At 45.3% G+C, this 19,009-nt stretch overlaps 1 protein-coding gene across 1 annotated transcript; it reads left to right on the top strand.

Moving 5' to 3' along the window:
• The first annotated feature begins 686 nt into the window (after window positions 1–686).
• cramp1 (cramped chromatin regulator homolog 1) lies at window positions 687–18,387 on the top strand. The gene is made up of 20 exons (XM_029246851.1): window positions 687–1,948; window positions 2,352–2,725; window positions 6,121–6,326; window positions 6,459–6,612; window positions 7,154–7,237; window positions 7,485–7,533; window positions 7,743–7,828; window positions 8,764–8,887; window positions 9,329–9,410; window positions 9,928–11,001; window positions 11,313–11,448; window positions 11,560–11,729; window positions 12,933–12,998; window positions 13,233–13,314; window positions 14,475–14,579; window positions 15,110–15,276; window positions 16,754–16,946; window positions 17,062–17,226; window positions 17,313–17,458; window positions 17,847–18,387. Exons 1-20 carry the CDS (start codon window positions 1,899–1,901, stop codon window positions 17,976–17,978), a joined length of 3,645 nt encoding a protein of 1,214 aa, XP_029102684.1. The 5' UTR covers window positions 687–1,898; the 3' UTR covers window positions 17,979–18,387.
• Window positions 18,388–19,009: the final 622 nt, after the last annotated feature.

The following is a 19,009-nucleotide window of genomic DNA, read 5'->3' as shown; positions in this document are numbered from 1 at the left end:
CCTGTTGCACGAGAAGCCGTGACAGATAGCTTCTGGTTTCCGCTATTGCCTGGCGCCGTGAGGAGTAACTGGCGGACGGATGGAAGTAAGTTTCCGAGAAACGGTACATAAGAAAGGGTAAGGATTATTAAATTTACCTGCATATTATTAAAAAACCATTGTGAAAACGCGGGAATCTGTTCACATTAATTAATTCGATGTATTTCGTACGGCGATAGGTGACGGGACAGCGTTACCACCGTCGTTTCGATTTCAGTTGTTTTCTCAAACTCAGATCCGAGAGAACAGGTAACTGCTAATTGCACATACCTTTATCTTTCACAAAGTGATGTCACTAAGGTGATTTGGTGTATATTGTTGTATATTCGACGCCTCTATTCGGCAGAAGTTGTTGTGAGGTGAGGCAGCCAGTTGTCATCGCAACGCGTTTGACGGTGGGCGGATAACGGCAACGCTCACGCGCATCAAGCGAAACGAAAACCTTTCATAAATCTTAGGCCTTTTTTTTTTTTTTTGCACGTGTCACGTTCGCGAGGAAACCGGGGGGCTTCTCGGCACTTCCAGACGATTTCATGCGATCCTGGGACCCTCCAAGTGTCACGATAAAACGTGATGACGGGGAGCAGCTGGGAGTGACAGTGAGAGCCGAGACGACGCTGAAACGTTGACCTAAATCTGAGGTTTGATTTTAGCTGCTCCTGTGCCCAGTATCCAGACGTGAACCGCACTTTATGTTACCGCTGCTTGTCTTATTAAAAAGTACAGTAACCCCGAGCTCACCATTTACGTGCGTGAAACCGACTTCTAAGGTTCCGACAAAAACCTCCTACTACTTACTTATAGGCACTTGGCAGCTATAACACTGACTTAAAGCGCTGAGATGTTTCGTCAACTCGTAGAGCAACTCCTCTGCAGCAGTGACTTTGAATAATTGATAGGAATATTTGCTGAAAGAAAGCGGCGTATTACTTGGCAACTAGACTAAATTGTCGCATTGAACAGACGATCTTTATTTTGTATTCACGCGTGGTTATTTTTGGATCCGGCCCGACCCCTTGTAAATGAACCGTTATTCCCTTATTTGCATATTTATTGGAGGGTTTAAAAATCTCCGTCGAATTAACACACCTATATTATATGGCCACACGCGTTCCTGCCTGGTAGTGATAGTTTGTCACATGTTACTTTATTCGACAGTAGTCAGACACTGATGTGTGTGTTTTTCTTTCTTTTCTTTTTAAGAGTAACGCAGAAAGGCCGAGTTGAACGATACAATGTAAAGTCGTGTCAGTGTTGTCGTGCGCGTGTCGCCTCGGCATGAATTATGACAATAATAATCATGATGAAGTGTCAGCTGGCCGCGCTCGTTGGGCTGGATTGCGGTGTCACGACTGTCAAGTGCTGCTCAGATTAATCGCCACCTCAAATTGCACGAATAAATATCTATCCATAAATGTTGATGTCCAGAGGCGGGAGGAGCGTTTCGGGCGTCGGACTGGACGCGGCTCGCGCGTGCAAAGCGTTGTTTTATGAACAAACAACTTTTGGGAAATTTCATCGGGTGATGACGTAGGGAGCAGTAAAGTTGAGTCCCGGAGCCAAGAGGAGGCTTTCATTGTACTCTTGAAGCGCATCGCTGCTTCTGCGTGCATCCGAGCGCCGGAGAGCTCGACTCCTCGCCTTCCAGGGCTCCGCGGACGTTTCGTGTTTGCGTGGATGTTCGCTTAGGAAGTTGCGGTCGAGTTGGACGAGTAGTTTGGGAAGCGCGGCTCCGTGTTTTGTGGCGGCCGTGGAACCGGGGGGCCAGGCAGACGGAGACAGGCGCTGGCAGGTCCCCTGCGCTCGCCGTGGAATATGCTCAGTTTAGCCAAGTACTGCTGTCCAAACACCTCGGATCCATGGTGAGGAGAAAGAAGATCCCATCCGCTCCCGACCAGCACAAAAATGGGTAACGATCGCTCAAATATAACCACTTTAACATGGGCTCGATCGCGGCGAAATGTTGCGCGTTGACGAAAGATTAATGTCGCGCGGCGCTTTCGCAGGGCGCCTAAGTGGAGACGCTTGTGTTTCTAATGGTGCGGCTGAAAATAAGTGTAAAAGGCCAAAGTGGCGGGGAAGAGGGCGATAAAGAAAGTGCCGAGTGCCTGTCGGGTGATTGTGCCGTTTCGGTGGCGACGATGAACCGAGAGGGGACGGTTTTTCGGGGTGTTTTGTCGGGACGGTGAAAGGGGATTTGAAACAAACAGCGGCGGCCATGTTGAGAGAGAAAGATTGTCGCCTTTTTAAGTTGATAAAATTAACGTGCCGCCACAAACGCGACGTGTTGCTTTTCGTTGGGCTTTTGACAGGATGACCGCGAGCCTCGGAGAGGGCAGCGGGGACGAAGGGCCGAAGAAATTGAGCCGAAAGCTGGACGCCTGCGAGGAAGAGGAGAGCGCCGAGCAGGGAGGCGAGGAGGAGAGCCATACAAAGAGGGACGGACAGCAGAGTCCTAATCCATCCTGCACGGCTCCGTCCGGGTCGGCACCGGCTCCGTCCACCTCCACGCCGAGCCTGCCGCAGGCGCAGGACTCGAACCCGCCGGCGCAGGCGTCCGTCCCGGCGCCTCCGAACCAGGACCAGCATCATTTCCTCCGCTCGAGCGTGCGACCTCCCAGCAAGCGGCTGCGGAAGGACTCCATAGCCGCGGCCACGAACGGGCACGGCGCTGCCAGGGGGAAAGGTGAGTGCAGGCGGGGCGGTCCTGCACCTGGAGAGAGGAGGAGGAGGAGGGGGTACGGGGGGCAGCTCGTGCGGGCGCCTCGCGAACGAACCCGAAGCGCGGGCTACCTGCCTGAGGCGAGGCTGAGCGGAGCGGAGCGCTGCGCCTCAGCCGAGCCAGGTTGGGGGCTACGCGTCGTCCTGCTTCTCCTGTCCCTTGAGCAGCGTCACTTTTTTTGTCATCTCGCAAACACCTTCGCGCGACTCCCGCAGCTCAGTGTCGGGTTTGGGTTTTTCCTTTGTGTTGAAGAAACGAGTCAGTCTGTCGAAGCGGGCGAGCACACTTCAAACCAGGCTAGAGTCGCCAGTCCTGTTTCCCACTGCTGCCATTTTTTTTTTTGGGCCACATAGAACACAGGCCGTGAAGGGGGTGAATCTTCAATCTCTAGTTGAAGTCATTTACGATAAAACTTGACAAAAAATGGATACAAGGCAAACCAATAGGTCGCGACTAGCAGACGCCTTGGTGTTTTTGTTGTAGCGCTGGTGCCCCAGCATCCAGACGTGGGTTCAATCCCTGCTCCATCTCTGTGGAGTTTGCCTGCTCTCTCTTCTTGTGTTTATGGGTTTCCTCCTCATGCTCCTCTTTATATTTTTATATTTCCCTCGTGCTTTTCACCAAAGCGGCTTTCGGCGTTAAGGTTCTTGCTGTGATTTGCCTATTTATGTAGCTGGATAACTTTTACTGGAGCAATTCAGAGTGGGTACCTTAATCAACAGCACTACAGCAGTAAGTGGGATTTGAACTTGTGACCTTTGAATCTAACAGCTGTGCTACCTGATCCCACAGTCCAAAGACATGAATTTTAGGTGAATTTCCTGGTGTGTGTGTGTGAGAGAGAGAGGCACTGACCTACTATAGATTGCTGCTCCTCTCTAGGGAGCTCTCTGATAAGTGACCGGTACTTCCCGGATAGGCTCCAGATCACCATGACCCCATGCACTGGTTAAGTGTCTGTTGATGATGATTTGATAATGAAGTTTTTTTTTTTTTTTTTTAAATCAGGAATCCCTGAGGATATCTTCCCTGTCAGTGTCTCATTAAATCCAATTAGAGCATTTAAGAGGATAGCTGGGAGTCCTGCTCTCAGGTTCTAAGCAGTCACGTGAAAACAAGTGTCGTGCCTTGGTTCTGGAGAGTTGGTCCACCTTGTTCTTCGGGAAGGTTGGACCCCCTCATGTCAGCTGCTGACCATGAACGATGAATGTTTGGCTTTGCACCATGCTCTCCATGCCCTCTTCTGGGGATTGTGGTCTTTCCCGCTCAGTTTGGATGTTGTTTTTGGACCAAACCTACATTCCCCAGGCATAATTGTTGGCATAGACTAATGACTGAACCTCCCTATTCTTGCTTCCCAGTTTTTATTTTAAGATGGGGGTACCTAAAGACTTTGAGAAGTAATGTGTTGGTTGAATGTTGGGCTTTTGTTTATCGTACTTTTTCTGTGTTTATCAATAAAGGATATTGTTGCTGTGACTATGGCCTGGTGAAGGGATACATGCTTCCCCACTTCTGAAGGCCTCAAATGTAGATTGTTTGTTTGTTTCATTCAGTTAAAACAAGTAACTCAATGCTGCTGATTAGATGTTGCTAGAAATCCCTTTGTTACTTCCCAGTATTCGCTTATTGCTTTGTTTTCTTAGTCATACCCTAAGACAGGCACATTTGAGTTATGAGAATTGGACTTCACAGTAAGTTTTACTCGGTACGCTTACTTGAACTCGAGACATTTCTTCACATTTTCAAGGATTGAATTTGGATTTTGTGCACCTCTTGATGGCTAAATGTGATGTTTACTTTTATTCAGCTTGCAGGTGCTTTTTTCCAATGTGACTTACAATGATTATGTAGTATTTACCTTAATTACACTGCTAGATACACATGCACACACCATATGCAGTTTGGTCATCGTGCACACAAGGGAAATGTACAGAGTGAGAGGGCATCAAACCCATGTTAAATTGCACAGCCCAGGTGATGTGACACTGTCACCTTGTTCAGCAAGTGAATTGGTGTGTGTTTGGTTTTTTTTTTTTTTGCTTGGTCCTTACTGTTTTTGGTTTTAGGCCCTAAAATTTAAATGAATGCGCATATGTATATTATATAGTGTATCGTGTTAATTGTATGTAAAAACTGAAAAACAGTACTATAGAGAAAGGAGGGGAAGTGCCTTCAAATGTTATGATTGCTAATGTGTCTATTTAAAAGGGTTTTGTGGTATATTAGTGTAAATGCATGTCAGTTTTGGAGGTCATGAATGCATTAACTTTTACTTATTAAAGCTAACAGTTACATGTTTGCGTTATGAGCATTCACCTTACGAAGGGTTTTTTCAGGAACATGATCTTCATGGGGTGAGTGCAGGCTGTACTTATTTTATTACAAGATCTTGATTGCATACGTCTAGTATTTTGAAAGCATTCTACTTTGAATTGTTTTAAATTTTAATTAAGCAGTACATCCCAATGCTTTGTGCAGTTCTTTTTTCGAAAAAAAAAAAAGCAAGCTATGCTTTTGTATTTTAGATGCAAGTGTCTCAAGTAGTAATTCTGGAAAATGGCCTAAGGCTACAGCAGCATATGACATTTAATCACATAAACCAGACTGAATTATTCTCAGAAACAGTCGCCAATAGATGCCTGCAGTTTAAGCTAATGTCCATTGAGATAATGTGGCCTGTATGTCCATGAGCTTGTGTGGATTTTACAGCAGAGGTGCAGTTTTCTATGTGTACAGTGCATCACTCAAGCATTAGCTTGAGCAGAGTATAAATCAGCCCTTCCTCAGTTGTACGAGGTGGAATATGAAGTGTCCCTTCCTCCTCATCATCATCTTCTGTTGCGTATTGGTCTGCACAGTAAATTTTTAATTTTTCTGGAGTGAAGTTCTCCAAGGAACAGTGAGTTTGAGCAGTAAAGCATTTTATGAATTGCTTATTGTTTAGGCTGCCTACATTAAGGTCTGAAGTGCTAATGGACACTACTCTTATGTATGGTGTGATGTTGCTTAAAGGTACATGTGGGGATGAAGAAAGGCTGAGTTGTTCAAGTAATTTTGAATGTAACCCACACAGATGGATAAATTGCACTCCATAGAGAATATGCAACACGAAATGGTTTTCTAAAAGCCCTTGTATTTTATGGTCAGATTTTGGCAAAATGACAGTCAACAAGTTTAAGTCATTAATTTTATTCAACCTCTCAATGTGGTGAGCTATTCCCCTGTCAAGGTATGTAATTTCAAATTGAGCCAGAATGGAGTAGGTGTTTAGATAAACCACTCTGTGGAAATGTATATCCCCCTTCCATTCCCCCCCCCCCCCCCCACATACTCACGAAGTGTTGCTTCTCTTGCAGGAGCTGAGAATGGGGCTTTGGCACCTGTGGGCTGTGGCCAGTCTGGCTCACCTGTGGGCTTGGCCACGGGTGTTTCTAAGTCTGCTCCCCGGAACCTTGGGCCCAGCGACAAGGAGGAGCCAGGTGGAAGCCAGAAGAAAGCAAGAAGACAGTGGGAATCTTGGAGCACAGAAGACAAGAACTCCTTTTTTGAGGGGCTTTATGAGGTAACTTGATAGGTGTTATGGGAGCAGTTGACGGTGGTAGTGCTCTTGTTGAAACAGTTTTATGCTGCTGCAAACACTTTTTTTGCTGGAACAAAAGCAATCTGTGTTTAGAGTGATTTCCTCCTTTTGCAGCATGGCAAGGATTTTGAAGCCATCCAGAATAACATTGCACTGAAGTATAAGAAGAAAGGAAAGCCGGCCAGCATGGTTAAGAACAAGGAGCAGGTCCGCCACTTCTACTACCGCACCTGGCACAAGATCTCGAAGTACATCGACTTCTCCAATGGTGAGTGCTCTCAGACCCCAAGTCCAGCACGTACTTAAGTGTGTGCTATGCTTATGGTCTGTCTCTGTGAAATATTTGAGAAATTTTCATGGTAATATTTATATTAGCACCACATTGCCCTAATTGCAGCTTTAGGTCAATATACCGAGAATCAGTTTCAGCTGTACACTACAATGATGTAACCTGATGCAACTCAAAACTTATGATCTCTGATTCAGGTGGCAAGTAAATGGCAAATGACAAACAGTGATGGTTTAGGAGCAGTTGTGTTACAACCTTCCACTTGAAAGACTACCATGCAAATCCTGCCCTTTCAGTCATTTCATGTAATGCTGTATATGGAGCTTTTCCCTTTTAATTTTTACAAGCGCTGTGAGGTTGTCATACATAGTTTAACTGGTGCCATGAGGTGATGCAGCACCCCTGTTCCAGTAGCGCTGGTGCTGAAATCTGACGTGCTGTTTGCTCTCTGTGGTGCCAGACATTGCTTCTTCGAAAGGCCTGCTGTGATTTGTTACATTTACGACATGTTTGTCTCCAGTGTACTCACGGGTGCTGAAGAAGTCGTCGCGGGAGCTGTATGGGCTGATCTGCTACGCGGAGCTGAGGAAGAAGGTTGGCGGCTGTAAGTGTCACTGCATGAAACCCACCCAGCATGTCTTTAGATAACACTTGCATGGGTATTTGGCAAGGAACCATCTGACAAAAGACAAGTACGTGGTACTTTGCACAAGATGACATTTTTGCCCCCCCCCCCCCTTTTCTTTTTTTCTTTTCTCAATGGCTTTGGAAATGAGGATGAATAGTGGTGTTGGAGACTCTTAAATATGGGTTAAATGAGGTGGAAGTCACCAGTGTTCTTTCTTTTCCAGTAATGGATGATAAGAACGTTGCCAAACTCAATGAGCTCATTCAGCAGGGGTAAGAGAACCTCAATTTTGTTAAAGTACAGAATTTCAGATTAAGGTAACACAAACTAGCAGCTCAATGGATTCTTTTACATAAAGCAAATGTGTATATGCTTGTGCATACATTTCAGAAGTGGAAAGGGGATTTTATGTAGCTTTAGGTTGCTTGGATTTAGGTTGTTTGAGAGGCCTTACCTCATGTTTCCTCCTGTGTGTGAGCAGGGCAACCACTGTGCGCTCCAAGGGTAGAAACCTGCGGATCAAAGCACCCATGTGCCGTGCACTTAAAAAACTCTGCGACCCTGATGGTATGTCCTTAAATGTCCAAAAACATAATTTATCTATAATTATGGTTTTCTGAGGACAAATACCAATGTTCTCATTTTGTTGTTGGTGAAAAATGTATTTTATATGTATTTTTAACTATTACATCACAGGTTATGTTGTGACTCATTTGATGTTTCTCAGGCCCACTGTTAGAGCCACGCTCTGTCATTATGAAATGGCTCATCTTAATCAGCGTATTTCTTAATAGCTTGTTTAATCTTTCCTGATTCTGTATGAAAGCCCTAGTCATCACTGAGATGTTTGTTTCCCCACTGAAAGAATTACAAGAAATTAGTGTGGGTTGACACTGCAATATGCTGAGTATTACAAATCCCTACTTCACGTATTTATAAACTCTAGCTCAACAGAGGCTGAAGATAAAATCTTCCTCTTCTGTTGTTGGTTTGTGGTCACTTACGAAAAATGAGAGCAGTGGGATATGGCTGATGAATGCTCTCTGGATATTCTTTGCGGAGAGGCCATGTAAGACCAAAAACTTGGCACGTTTGCGCCAAGACTGTTCTGAAGAAGATAGGTTTGTGCTGTGGCTTGCATTTAATTGGCTAAAAATCCGCCTTTTTTCACCATTAGAAGCATTTAACATTCTTGTAAAACTTCACACACCACACATTATGCAAGATGGAGTCCTTTCTCAGGTAGACACTAGAATGAGAAAGCATAGTGCTAATGTTAAAATGTATCCTTAATGTTATCCCTTCAGCATAATGATGCTGACAAATGGAAGGTGTGGGAGGGTGGGATTACAATTCTAAATCGGTTTCTATGGAAACATTTCTAACACATTTGCAGCGAGTTGCGTGTGGGATGTGCGACTCAGGTTTCAATCACGTTTTCCTTTCCTCTCTTCCATCTTTCTCATTAGTGTTGTGTCTTGGCTCTTTTCTGTCCATGTCAGGTGTGAGTGACGAGGAGGACCAGAAACCCGTGCGTCTGCCTCTCAAAGTGCCGGTAGAGTTGCAACCGCGTAGCAACCACTCATGGGCACGTGTACAAAGTCTGGCACATAACCCCAGGCTAAGGTGAGCTAACGCACTTTAGTACCTTGGTGATGTTCACCTCACTTAACTGCTCAAAGTTTTACCCATTACTGGTGGCATATGACAACTGACTGCTCAATAGAATATGAATGTTTAAGTGTTTTTCCACAATATATTATAAGCTGTAGGAGTGGAAATGGTGGTCTGTCTAGCACATGGGTTTGAGACTTGTCCACAAAGTGTCAGATCATGGCCATGTTCAGATCCTGGTAGGCTATCAAATAAAATCAGTGCTCTGCCACTACTGTAAACTTTTTTTTTTTTGGTTTAGGTGCTACTTCAGCCCTTTACAGTGTTAAACCTATTAACTCTGGTTGTCCTTTTAAGCTACTTTGTACACCACAGTTAGATGTAATGGGGTAAAGAATTTGCAATGTACTTATGACCTCTGAACCTTCAGCTGTCTCTTTCGGTCTGCTGCAGGATGGTGGTTGAACTCCACAGGAAGGTGTCCAGCCTGATTGAGTTCCTCAAGCAAAAGTGGACTGCACAGGATCAGCGCATTGTATCTTTTTGCATGATGGATTTAAAAACTACTGATCAGAAGGAAATTGCATGAGGCTACAGCAGCATTATTCAAAGCAGTAATGGAAGACACTGCAGTAACACAGGAATGCAAGAGCACTTAAGTGTAAGATTGTGCAAAAATTATAGTACACAAATGAGAAGGCTAGTACTGACTGCTCGGTACAATTTTGGCAAATAAAGGCCAGTACAATCTTAACCTGTTTTAGTAGGTTATCCCACACCAGTATCTTTCATTTTTCAAGTTATGGAGGTGGATAATTTTATAAGAACAGTCCAGGTTAGCATCTTTGTTATTGGTACAACATCGGATCTCCTTCTGGGAATTGGACCAGCAGTATCTGGCTACCACTTCAGTATAATTACAGTGCTTGGCTGCCCTTAGTGTCTCCCTCAAGTGTTGGTAAATCTGTCTGGCTGTTGAGTTGGCACTGTTCTGCTGATCTTGAGTTTTGTTTTACCTCAGAACTGATTCCTACCTTAACAGTGGTCTGCAGTGGAAGAGCCTAGAGGAGCGGGAGGCTCTGGAAGGGCAGCAGCGGTCTTCTTGGGGCATGGAGCGAGAAGAACTTTTCCTCTACCCTGCAGAGAACAGCAACCTGACCCCTCTCCCTGGTGTGGCCAGAGTCGTGCACTCCAAGGCCTATTGCACCGTCCACTGGCTAGAGAGTGGGAAGTGTCGTCCTGGGGCCAAAGACCTTCCTGCTGCTCAGATCCTAGGCATTCAAGCAGCCCCCAAGGGTCCTGGTCGACAGGGGCGTATGGGAGGCGGAGAGGTGCGGCGAGCAGAAGGGGGGACAGCAGCAGAAGGAGCAGGTGATGTGTCCACAGGTGGTGCAGAAGACAAAAATTACTCAAACACTTTGCATAACATTGCTCCCCCTCTGCACACCCTCCTTCCAGGACAAAAGGAAAGGAGTGGCCCTGTCCCCATGGATGGCGATCCATCCCAGATGGAGGGGCAGAGTAGCTCAGGAGAGGGGGGCACCTTCAGGGAAGTGGGAGGGGACTCTTCAGTGACGGACTCAGACAAGCAAGCTCCTGGTCTGGTGGTGAAGGAAGGCCCATGTCTTGAGGGAAACGCATCACCTAAGAAGGACCAGTCCTGTTCTCTCAGGGATACTGGGGCAGTCTTGCATTGCAGGGAGGAGAGGACCATGGGGGGGACTCGGTCTCCTGAGCAACCAGGGGTTGGCACTGAGGCTCCACCTCCAGTTCCACTGGGGGATGCTTGCACTAAAGATGCCCAACCCTCAGAAGAGGGGCATTCGGAGCCTGGCCGTAGTAGGGGAGGAGGGGGTGGGCCAACTGGAAAAGAGGAGGCTGGTGGTGGTGGGCAGACTGGGAGGCTACCCCAGCAGATCAGGGAAGAGGGCTGGAGTGCCCACAGCACAGAGAACGTGACCCTCGCTGAGGTCTACCTCATGCTGGGGAAGCCAGGGAAGCTGCAGTTGGAATATGAGTGGCAGCCTGTGTCCCGGAGCGACCAGCGACCGCAGCCTGCCCCCAGCGTCCACCGTGTCCTGCGCTGCCTACTGCGCCTCATCTCCACTGAGGTCAATCCCAAACCGGTGAGCTGTCGCTGCGCTTCACTTTCTACTGTTTTACTTTGAGCTGAATCTCCTGTGAAATTTGGAAAGCATGTAACAGATCTTGCGAAATTGTGAAATGGTGTCAGTAAAAGATCAGCATCAGTAATACCTGTACAAAAGATGACTTCAGGAAAATGTGAGTTTTTGGATTATGAACTTTTATGTGGTAAACTTCTGCACACCAGGATTTGGTGCTAGGGAGTACCCCAGAACTCGCATGGTCTGGGCACCACATCTTTTTAGAATCGCACACCACCTATGATTCATGAGCTCCCCCCCCCTTCCCCTAGGCTCCAGAGCTATGTTCCACTGCCACGTCTCCAATGAAGGCAGTCCAGGAGGAGCACACTTTTACCCCACCAGGGAAGGTGCTTACCTTGGGGGTACGCAGCCCAAGCTGTGGCCGCCATCAGACCTCCATTCGGGGTACGCCAATCCCACTCTCCCTCTGCCCCAGTATCTCCCAAGACTGCATCCTACTGCGCCACCGTCTAGCTCTACTTTGAATTCATTGACTTCTATCCTATCCCTGCCCAGGCTTGCGGAACCTCCCACGCTCCCTGGTGGCGACAGGGCCCCCCGTGGATGCAGACAGTGGCCTCTTTGCCATCCCAACAATGCTGCCCCCCAACAGCAGGCATGGCAAGATGTTGTCCCCCAACAAAGAGGCAGAGCGAGCATTTCGACAGCAGCTGGACTCAATTAGTGTGAGTAGCCTCTGCTGTCATTAGGACAAGTTGGATCAAACTAACCTTGTGACAAAGCTGTTTAATGTCCATTAATACAAATCCATGTAAAGGAATTTCTGGAAAAAAATGCTTTCCTTCCTCAAAAAAGGAAAAGGCTGGTTGCTTACTGTATTGAATGGCTTTCATTGTGCAAAACTTGCAAATTGCCTAGTGTGTGTATATATCCTTTATGCATACAACAGGCTTATTCAGGATGTCATTCTTACTTGAATGTTTTGCTTCCACTTGGGTGGAAAAACCTAGATGTAGGAACGCTGGTTGCTTTGGCTCTTATTTCAGTCAGGATCAGCTTTTTAGAAGGAACCATTTAGGTCCGGTACAACGCAGTTGCTGCATAGCTTTGTCCCTAGTTGTACAGTGAGTGAACTGATTTATTAAAAAAAGATGCTGACAAAAACAAAACAAGGCCATATTATTTTAACTTGTATTTCCTGCACGCCCCCCTTGCAAACGGTTCACTTCATTGACAGTGCAGTTGCAAAATTTAAAACATTAAAAGTGCTGCTTTATTAAAGGTGGGGTGCAGCCATTGTGTTTGTGCATTTCCCCTCAGGAGTATTTATAGTACTGTTTCCTGAACTGTTTTCCTCACCTTATATGCGTGCTGTAACAGAATCCCCAAAAACAGTGGAAAATGAGTAAACTGGAGTATTTTAAAAACCAGATAAGACACTTTTCTGTATACCTACTGTATAACTGAACCTGTTAGCAATGTGGTTTTTAATTTTGGGGGAGGCAGCAAATACTAGTGAAACACTTATGAGAACCTCACAGTTTAACTTTTAAATACACATGCTGTCCAAGAGAATGTAAAGTGTGTGGGGGTTTTTTTTTTTTTTTTTTTAAACAAACTCCATAGCTGCTTAACTGGCATTCAAAAAATGTTTAATGTCCCACAAAACTACCTATGCAGTGGAGCTCCATGACTAGGGGCTGCTGTATTGGCACACTTGCTGTACATTATTCTAAAGGTCAGTTATTGAACCAAATGTTTTTTCTTCACTGACGAGCCTAACTGACCTCTTATCAACCTGTAGGTTTAATTTACAACAACCTGTTTTATTTCAGCCCTGACACCTGTATGACTTGAACAAGTAGGGGGAGGGACCTGAAGCTGAGAATGTTTGCCATTTTATTTACTTTTTCTCTCTTCTCACACAGTCTGACATATTTCTCCCCAAGCAGAGGAAGCCGAGGAGTCGACTGCGCAAACCTCTGGTGGTGCAGGTGGGTAGCGGGGGGTGGTTCTTGGAAACACCATTGTCATTGCTTCAGTCTGCGCTCATAGCAATCACATTAAACTTAGTCAAGTGGTCAGAACTGTCATTTCGGTCAATGGGTTGTTATGAGGTAATGAATAATAAAACAGTAATGAATCATTTGCTGGCTGTTACTGTGTAGTGCTTGTGTGATTTAAACTAGTAAGGCCACCATGTTTCTGAACCTCTGCTCTCCATACAGAGAACACTACTCCCTCGAACCACAGGGGACACCCCACAGCATGTCTGCTCCTTCTCCATCCTCTCAAACTCCTCTGTGGCAGGTACATCACACCACCCCCACCACCTCAGAGCCATGGTGATATTTTATGCCCTGTGTTGGCAACAGGGCTTTGTTTTGCCACAAGTGCCGTGAATGATGCTTGAGTTTCACTCCTTTCTACCCAGATTGCTTAATTAAAGAGGCAGAAAAGATTTGCTTGAGTTACTGCTCTGATTATTGGGTCTAACTCAAATGAACTGAAGGATTCTTATGATGGGGGGGTGTCTCAAACCTAGTACTTGTTCCACTTTATTAACAGATCAAAATTTGGCAGAATATCTGAACTTGTTCCTGCTTCTCAGCTCTACCTTTTAGGTCATGTGCTGAATTTGAGATGTTTTTCAGCTTTAATTAAGGTGTAGAGAATTATTTTTAAAGTGAAATTTTGAAAATGGCTAAGTATAAGCTGTATGGCAGTGCATCTATTTGAGTAGGACATCCTGGATATGGTAGTTTCTTCAGTCCCCCCCAAGTTAAGATTGTGTTACATAAGGATTTTACCGCACTGAATACAGTATCCTGGCATAAACATTTTCCTCTTCTATTGCCTAATCTTAAAATCTGATTTGTAGCACTTATTGCCAGTTAGGTGCATGTGGCAATTTGCAAACATCTTTCCAACCCTGTTTCAGTGTAAATATTTTAGTGTGTTAGCTTTGAGGATAGTTTGGATAGTGAATGTCTGGGGTGTGTTTAATTGATTTTATTGCAATTAATTAATGTAATAATAGAACAAGCTCAATGGAATTTTCATATTCTTTCCAACCCAGAAACATGAGTTTCTGCTCAGCTGTCATCTTGGTTTCACTGGTTGTTTTCAGCCAATTCTGATTTCCCTAGATTTGACCCAGTTAAATCATTTAAACTTATTTTGGTTATCAAGTGCTCTATGCAACATGGTGCAATCTAAAGGCAATGAGGTTTTAAATTTTCTGCTCAAAATTAGCTAAATTCTAAAGTCGCACTTGTCTGCTGTCACTGGAAAAAATGTGATAATTTGCTAATTATTCTAACAATGTGTATGATGTTGGAACACTTAAATCTGTCTTGACTGAAAAAGACAAAAATTAAAGCTCTTTACAGTCATGGGGGAACAACATATGGATGAGTATGATGTGCTAAAAATGCTCATTGTTTATACTGGCATCTGTGTTCTTCCAGGCACTGGCTCCTTCCGACCTATCCAGCCACCTCTGGCTTCCACTTCCCGCCCCCTCATTGCCAAGGCCGCTCCTTTAAGTTCCTCCACTTCCACTCAGCTGTCTAGTAAGGACTTCATTACATACATGTGCTGTAGAGACCCTAAAGGTGTAGAACAACCGCAAGCGTATCATTACACCGTAGATCACTTCCTACAAACAGCGTGGACCGCTGGTGTTGGTGGGATAAGACTTCTGCCACAAATTGAGACTGACATTTAGCCACGTGAAATTGTGGCTAAATTAACGTGATCCCTCTGTGGATTAAATAAATCAGTTAATGGTCATGAGTGGGTCAGCACTGTACCTCAGTTTTATTGCGATTTTGAAGTTGCATAGCTAGAGAAGTAATATGGTGTTTTTAAATGCTGACATTAGTCTTGAGTAAGGGGGAACAATGGAAACTGGCAGATTGAAAGTCTAGGCCTGTAACTCAAACAGGTGATTAAGGGTGTGTGGGAGTACTTGGATTGTCATGCTTGTTCCTCCCTCAGCCTTTCTGCCAGAGAATGAGAATACTGTGTAGGTACAGTGCATTGTACTAGGGCTCTGACCTACGAAGTGGACCTTATGTTTGCTGTGTGTCGCTGTGTTTAGGTACTATAGATCTGGCTGCCAAGTCAGCGGGCATCATCCCCTGCAGCCCCGCCCGCGAGTTGGCGGAATCTGCTCCAGACGGTCTTCTCCTGACCCCCGGTGTGGTGATGGCAGAGCCAGAGAGCAGACTGGTCCACCAACCATCAGCAGCAATTGTTTCCACGGAGGTATGTGGGTGTCACACATTTCTTGGAGATGAGAAGCAACGCAGCAAATTGGGAGGTACCAGCCCACACACCTTATTCACCAAGGTTACTTGCACTGCTAGATGCACTAATTACAATAGGTCAGTCATCCATAGATCAGTGGAACATGCTCTGTCACTCACACACTATGGGTGAACCTGAACAGCATATCTTTGGACTGTGGGAGGAAACCTACACAGACACAGGGAGATCATGCAAATTCCACACATACTGAGCAGGGATTGAACCCACATCCTCTCGCACCACCCAGGTGCTGTGAGACAGCAAGGGTACTTGCTGTGCCACCCACTTGCAAAGATATAACTTGCTTATTCTTTTTTTTTTTTTTTTTTTTTGCATGTTTACTTTGAAACGGGGGATTACAAGAGAAGTGAAATATAGCTATTGTAAGGTATTGCTGAAGCAGATCAGTGTCTATATTTTGCAGTATGTTAACAGAACTGGTAGGAGAGACAAGTGATTGAAAAGCATCGAAGCAGAATTTGTAGCTGAACTTGGTTTACAAAAATACAATTATTTTAAATGTTAGTAGACAAGACACTGAAAGGATTGCAAATCTTTCAGTTCTCCCTAGATTCCTATTCCATGGATGTTTAACAAGCTGTAAGAAGCACCACTCTCACGTTTGGAGAATGTCAAAAGTATGCAAAGTAAAACCGAGATGATCAGTTCCCTAAATGATGCTATCATGGCCTAACTGGACCAGAACGCATGGTGATGAGAACAATCCAGTAATGCATCATCCATGTTCTGCATTTCATTTACACCCAGCGACGTAACATGTACCAAAGTTGGGGTGTTGAGTGAGTGGGCTGACACTGCTTTGCAAGAAAGGGCTCTATTACTAAAAGGTACAAGTACAGTCTGTTAGCATTAGGCTATAACTGGATTGAACAAACGGGGAAAAAATAACCCTCAGAGAGCTGAAATCAGGAAAAATGCAGCAATTGAAGGTGCACGGAACAGTTATCAGTCTAATAGATTGAGTTCTATGTAACCAGCCAGCTATAACCTGGTCTCTAGCGCTTTTTGGACAAAAACCTCAAATTTCTGCTTTCTGTTGCGTGTGCATAAAACAGGTTTGTTCAGATTTGGGGGGGGGTTTTTTTTTTACGCCCGGTCAGTGTCCAGAAGGTTAACTATAACACTTTCGCTCTGTTACAATGTAATGACCTTAACTACTGGGATGTTTGTCTCATTGAAAATGTACAAATGAAATATAATAACATACCAATTGCATCAAGCCTTTGACCCACTGATATTGCCAGACTGTGTTTCTTCACTTCAGTTAACCTAGAGGCCGCAGTTAAAGTATTTCTCATTGGGTGCACCTGCCTTCATCATTTGAACATCAATCAGCCATTTGAGGACTGATATTTACCCTCATGTAGCTAATTTTCGTGTGTGTGATATTTTTCCCCTCATTGTTTTTCTGCAGGTTACACTACAAAACAGCCCTCCTCCCCCCTCTCCAGCTACTGATGCAGATTCAATCCTCTCACCGCCCAGTGTGGCCTCTCTCCTGGATATATCACTGCCTGGCCCCCCTGAGGAGGTCCTGTCACAGGGAGAGCCTGCTACCCAGATCAGCGACTCGATCATTGAGCTCGCCATCAACTCCTCAAACTATGGTGAGTGTTGGTTAGTTGGTCTCTGCAGCTGTCTGAAGTACACCATGTTTTGGTATCAGTCTCTGTGGCCCGTCTTGTTACATGTGACGACTGCGTTGTTGCTCCCAATACACAGGTGATGGTCCTTCCCTTTCCCCTGCCAAGCTCAATGGTGGCGATGCCTCCAAGAACATTCCCTCCCCTGTCAGTAGCCCCCACAGGAATTGGATTGAATCGCCCACCCATGACCCGCAGTGGTACCCCAATGACTCGAGTGACTCGTCGCTGGGCTGCCTGCTCTGTGAGTCCCATGTCTTGTTTTGTTGGCTTTCCTTTTCAGTGACAGATATTTGGGGTGTATCTTCATATGGCTGCTTCTCTCTTTAGCGAGCCTGATCTCCCCAGAGAAGGGACGGAAGATGCTGCTTACGCCTACAGGCCCCTCCAGCGGGACATCACTGCTGGGGCCCAGCCTGCTAGACAGCAGCTCCCACGATTCCTTCCACACACGTGGCCTTGGTGATGTTGGAGAGGTGGGTCTTGCATTTCTTCCATTGAGACGCTTCATAAATACTACTTACACGCTGCTGTGGGTCAGTATAGGACCACAGAGAACAATTTCTGGAGCCAGTGTCTCATACAAAAGTGCTACCCGAAGCATGACCCAAAGTCTGTGTTTAATAGCTGGTAAAAGACCTTTAAAGGTATTTGTACATTCTGTAAACATACCCACTTGGATGCAAAATGATACCTGAACTCATAAATGTGAGTAAAGCTGCTATAAATTTCAGCTCTAAAGTCAGGGTTGCGCGTTCATTTATTTAGGGTGTGTTTTTGAGCTAAGTGTAAAGATTAATTGCATTGTACACCTACTGCTTCACCGGTCATGAACTAGCTAACTGTCTGATCCCCCCCACTCAGGTGGACACCCAGCTTGCTTGCATGATGAGTGAGAACAGCGTGGACTACATTGCGCGCTTCAATGATTTGGCACAGGAGCTGTCGGTCACTGAGCCGCCCCTCCCACCCCCCAACCATGATGGTGCCGGCTGAAAAGGACGATGGGATGAGATGGGGCTGCTGGGGTTCTTTTGCCTCCCCCAGGCATCCAGAGAATTGAGATGTTTTTGGCAGTCGCTTCATAAGCAGGACACGGTGGATGGATCGAAAACAGACAAGTCTGAGAATGTGCAATAAAGGGTGACTGGGACAGTAGCCTGGAACACGAGCTATGACAGAGCACTGTGGTGCAAACATGACTGAACATGCGTTTAACTCCCTTGATTGTGATATCATGTCACAGCACTGGGACCTGGTGCAGGAGCAGCACCGGTTCGGTGGTTCCTGAACGTGTCCCCAAGACAGAGGATGTTGGCAGTCTTCAGCATACCCTTTCTATAAAACACTTCAGTAGAATTTATAACTGAACTTAGTTGACAAAAATGCAATTTTTTTTTTTTTTTTTTTTTTTTTTTTGTAAACGGACAATGTGGAACAGACCGCTCTATATCACAGCATCTTCATGCTTGTTTACAGGACAGCTACCATTGTCACTCCAAGGGAACCGTAAACACCTCTTCTGCGTCCGATCTAATCGCAGTACCTCTTTAACCTCACAACCTTCAAGCAGGTGAACACACAGCATGCATCTGAGGTGGATGCTTTGCTTTGGAGTTCAGAGAATGAGATTTTTAATTTCTTCCATCAGGAGAATGTGTTCAGCCTCATTTGCTAGTTATATCTGTAGGTCCCTAGAATGTTTCAGTTGCAAAAGGCTGCGAAACAAGTTGGCAGAATGCAAAATATTTAACTCGAAATACAAATTCATAAGGAGCTGATATTTCAGTTCATTAGCAATTGTGTTAAAGTGGGTTCTGCCTTGGACCTGTTTTTTTGTAGGTTTTAAACGTATTAGTGTTGCAGTTTCGGCAATGTAATTTCAGCTTCCTGTGCAAAACTGAGCCCTGTGCACAAATTCATTGGAAGTTATGCACTCATCAAACATGATGATATTCAGTGGGAGGGGGTTGATAATTGACAAGCCTTGATAAAATTACTTGGGAAAAATGAATTTAAATCAAAAG

The sequence above is a fragment of the Scleropages formosus genome, chromosome 20, assembly GCF_900964775.1.
Source record: "Scleropages formosus chromosome 20, fSclFor1.1, whole genome shotgun sequence".
NCBI lineage: Eukaryota > Metazoa > Chordata > Actinopteri > Osteoglossiformes > Osteoglossidae > Scleropages > Scleropages formosus.
Note: the sequence above shows the minus strand (reverse complement) of the source record. Positions and strands in the feature narration are given on the sequence as shown.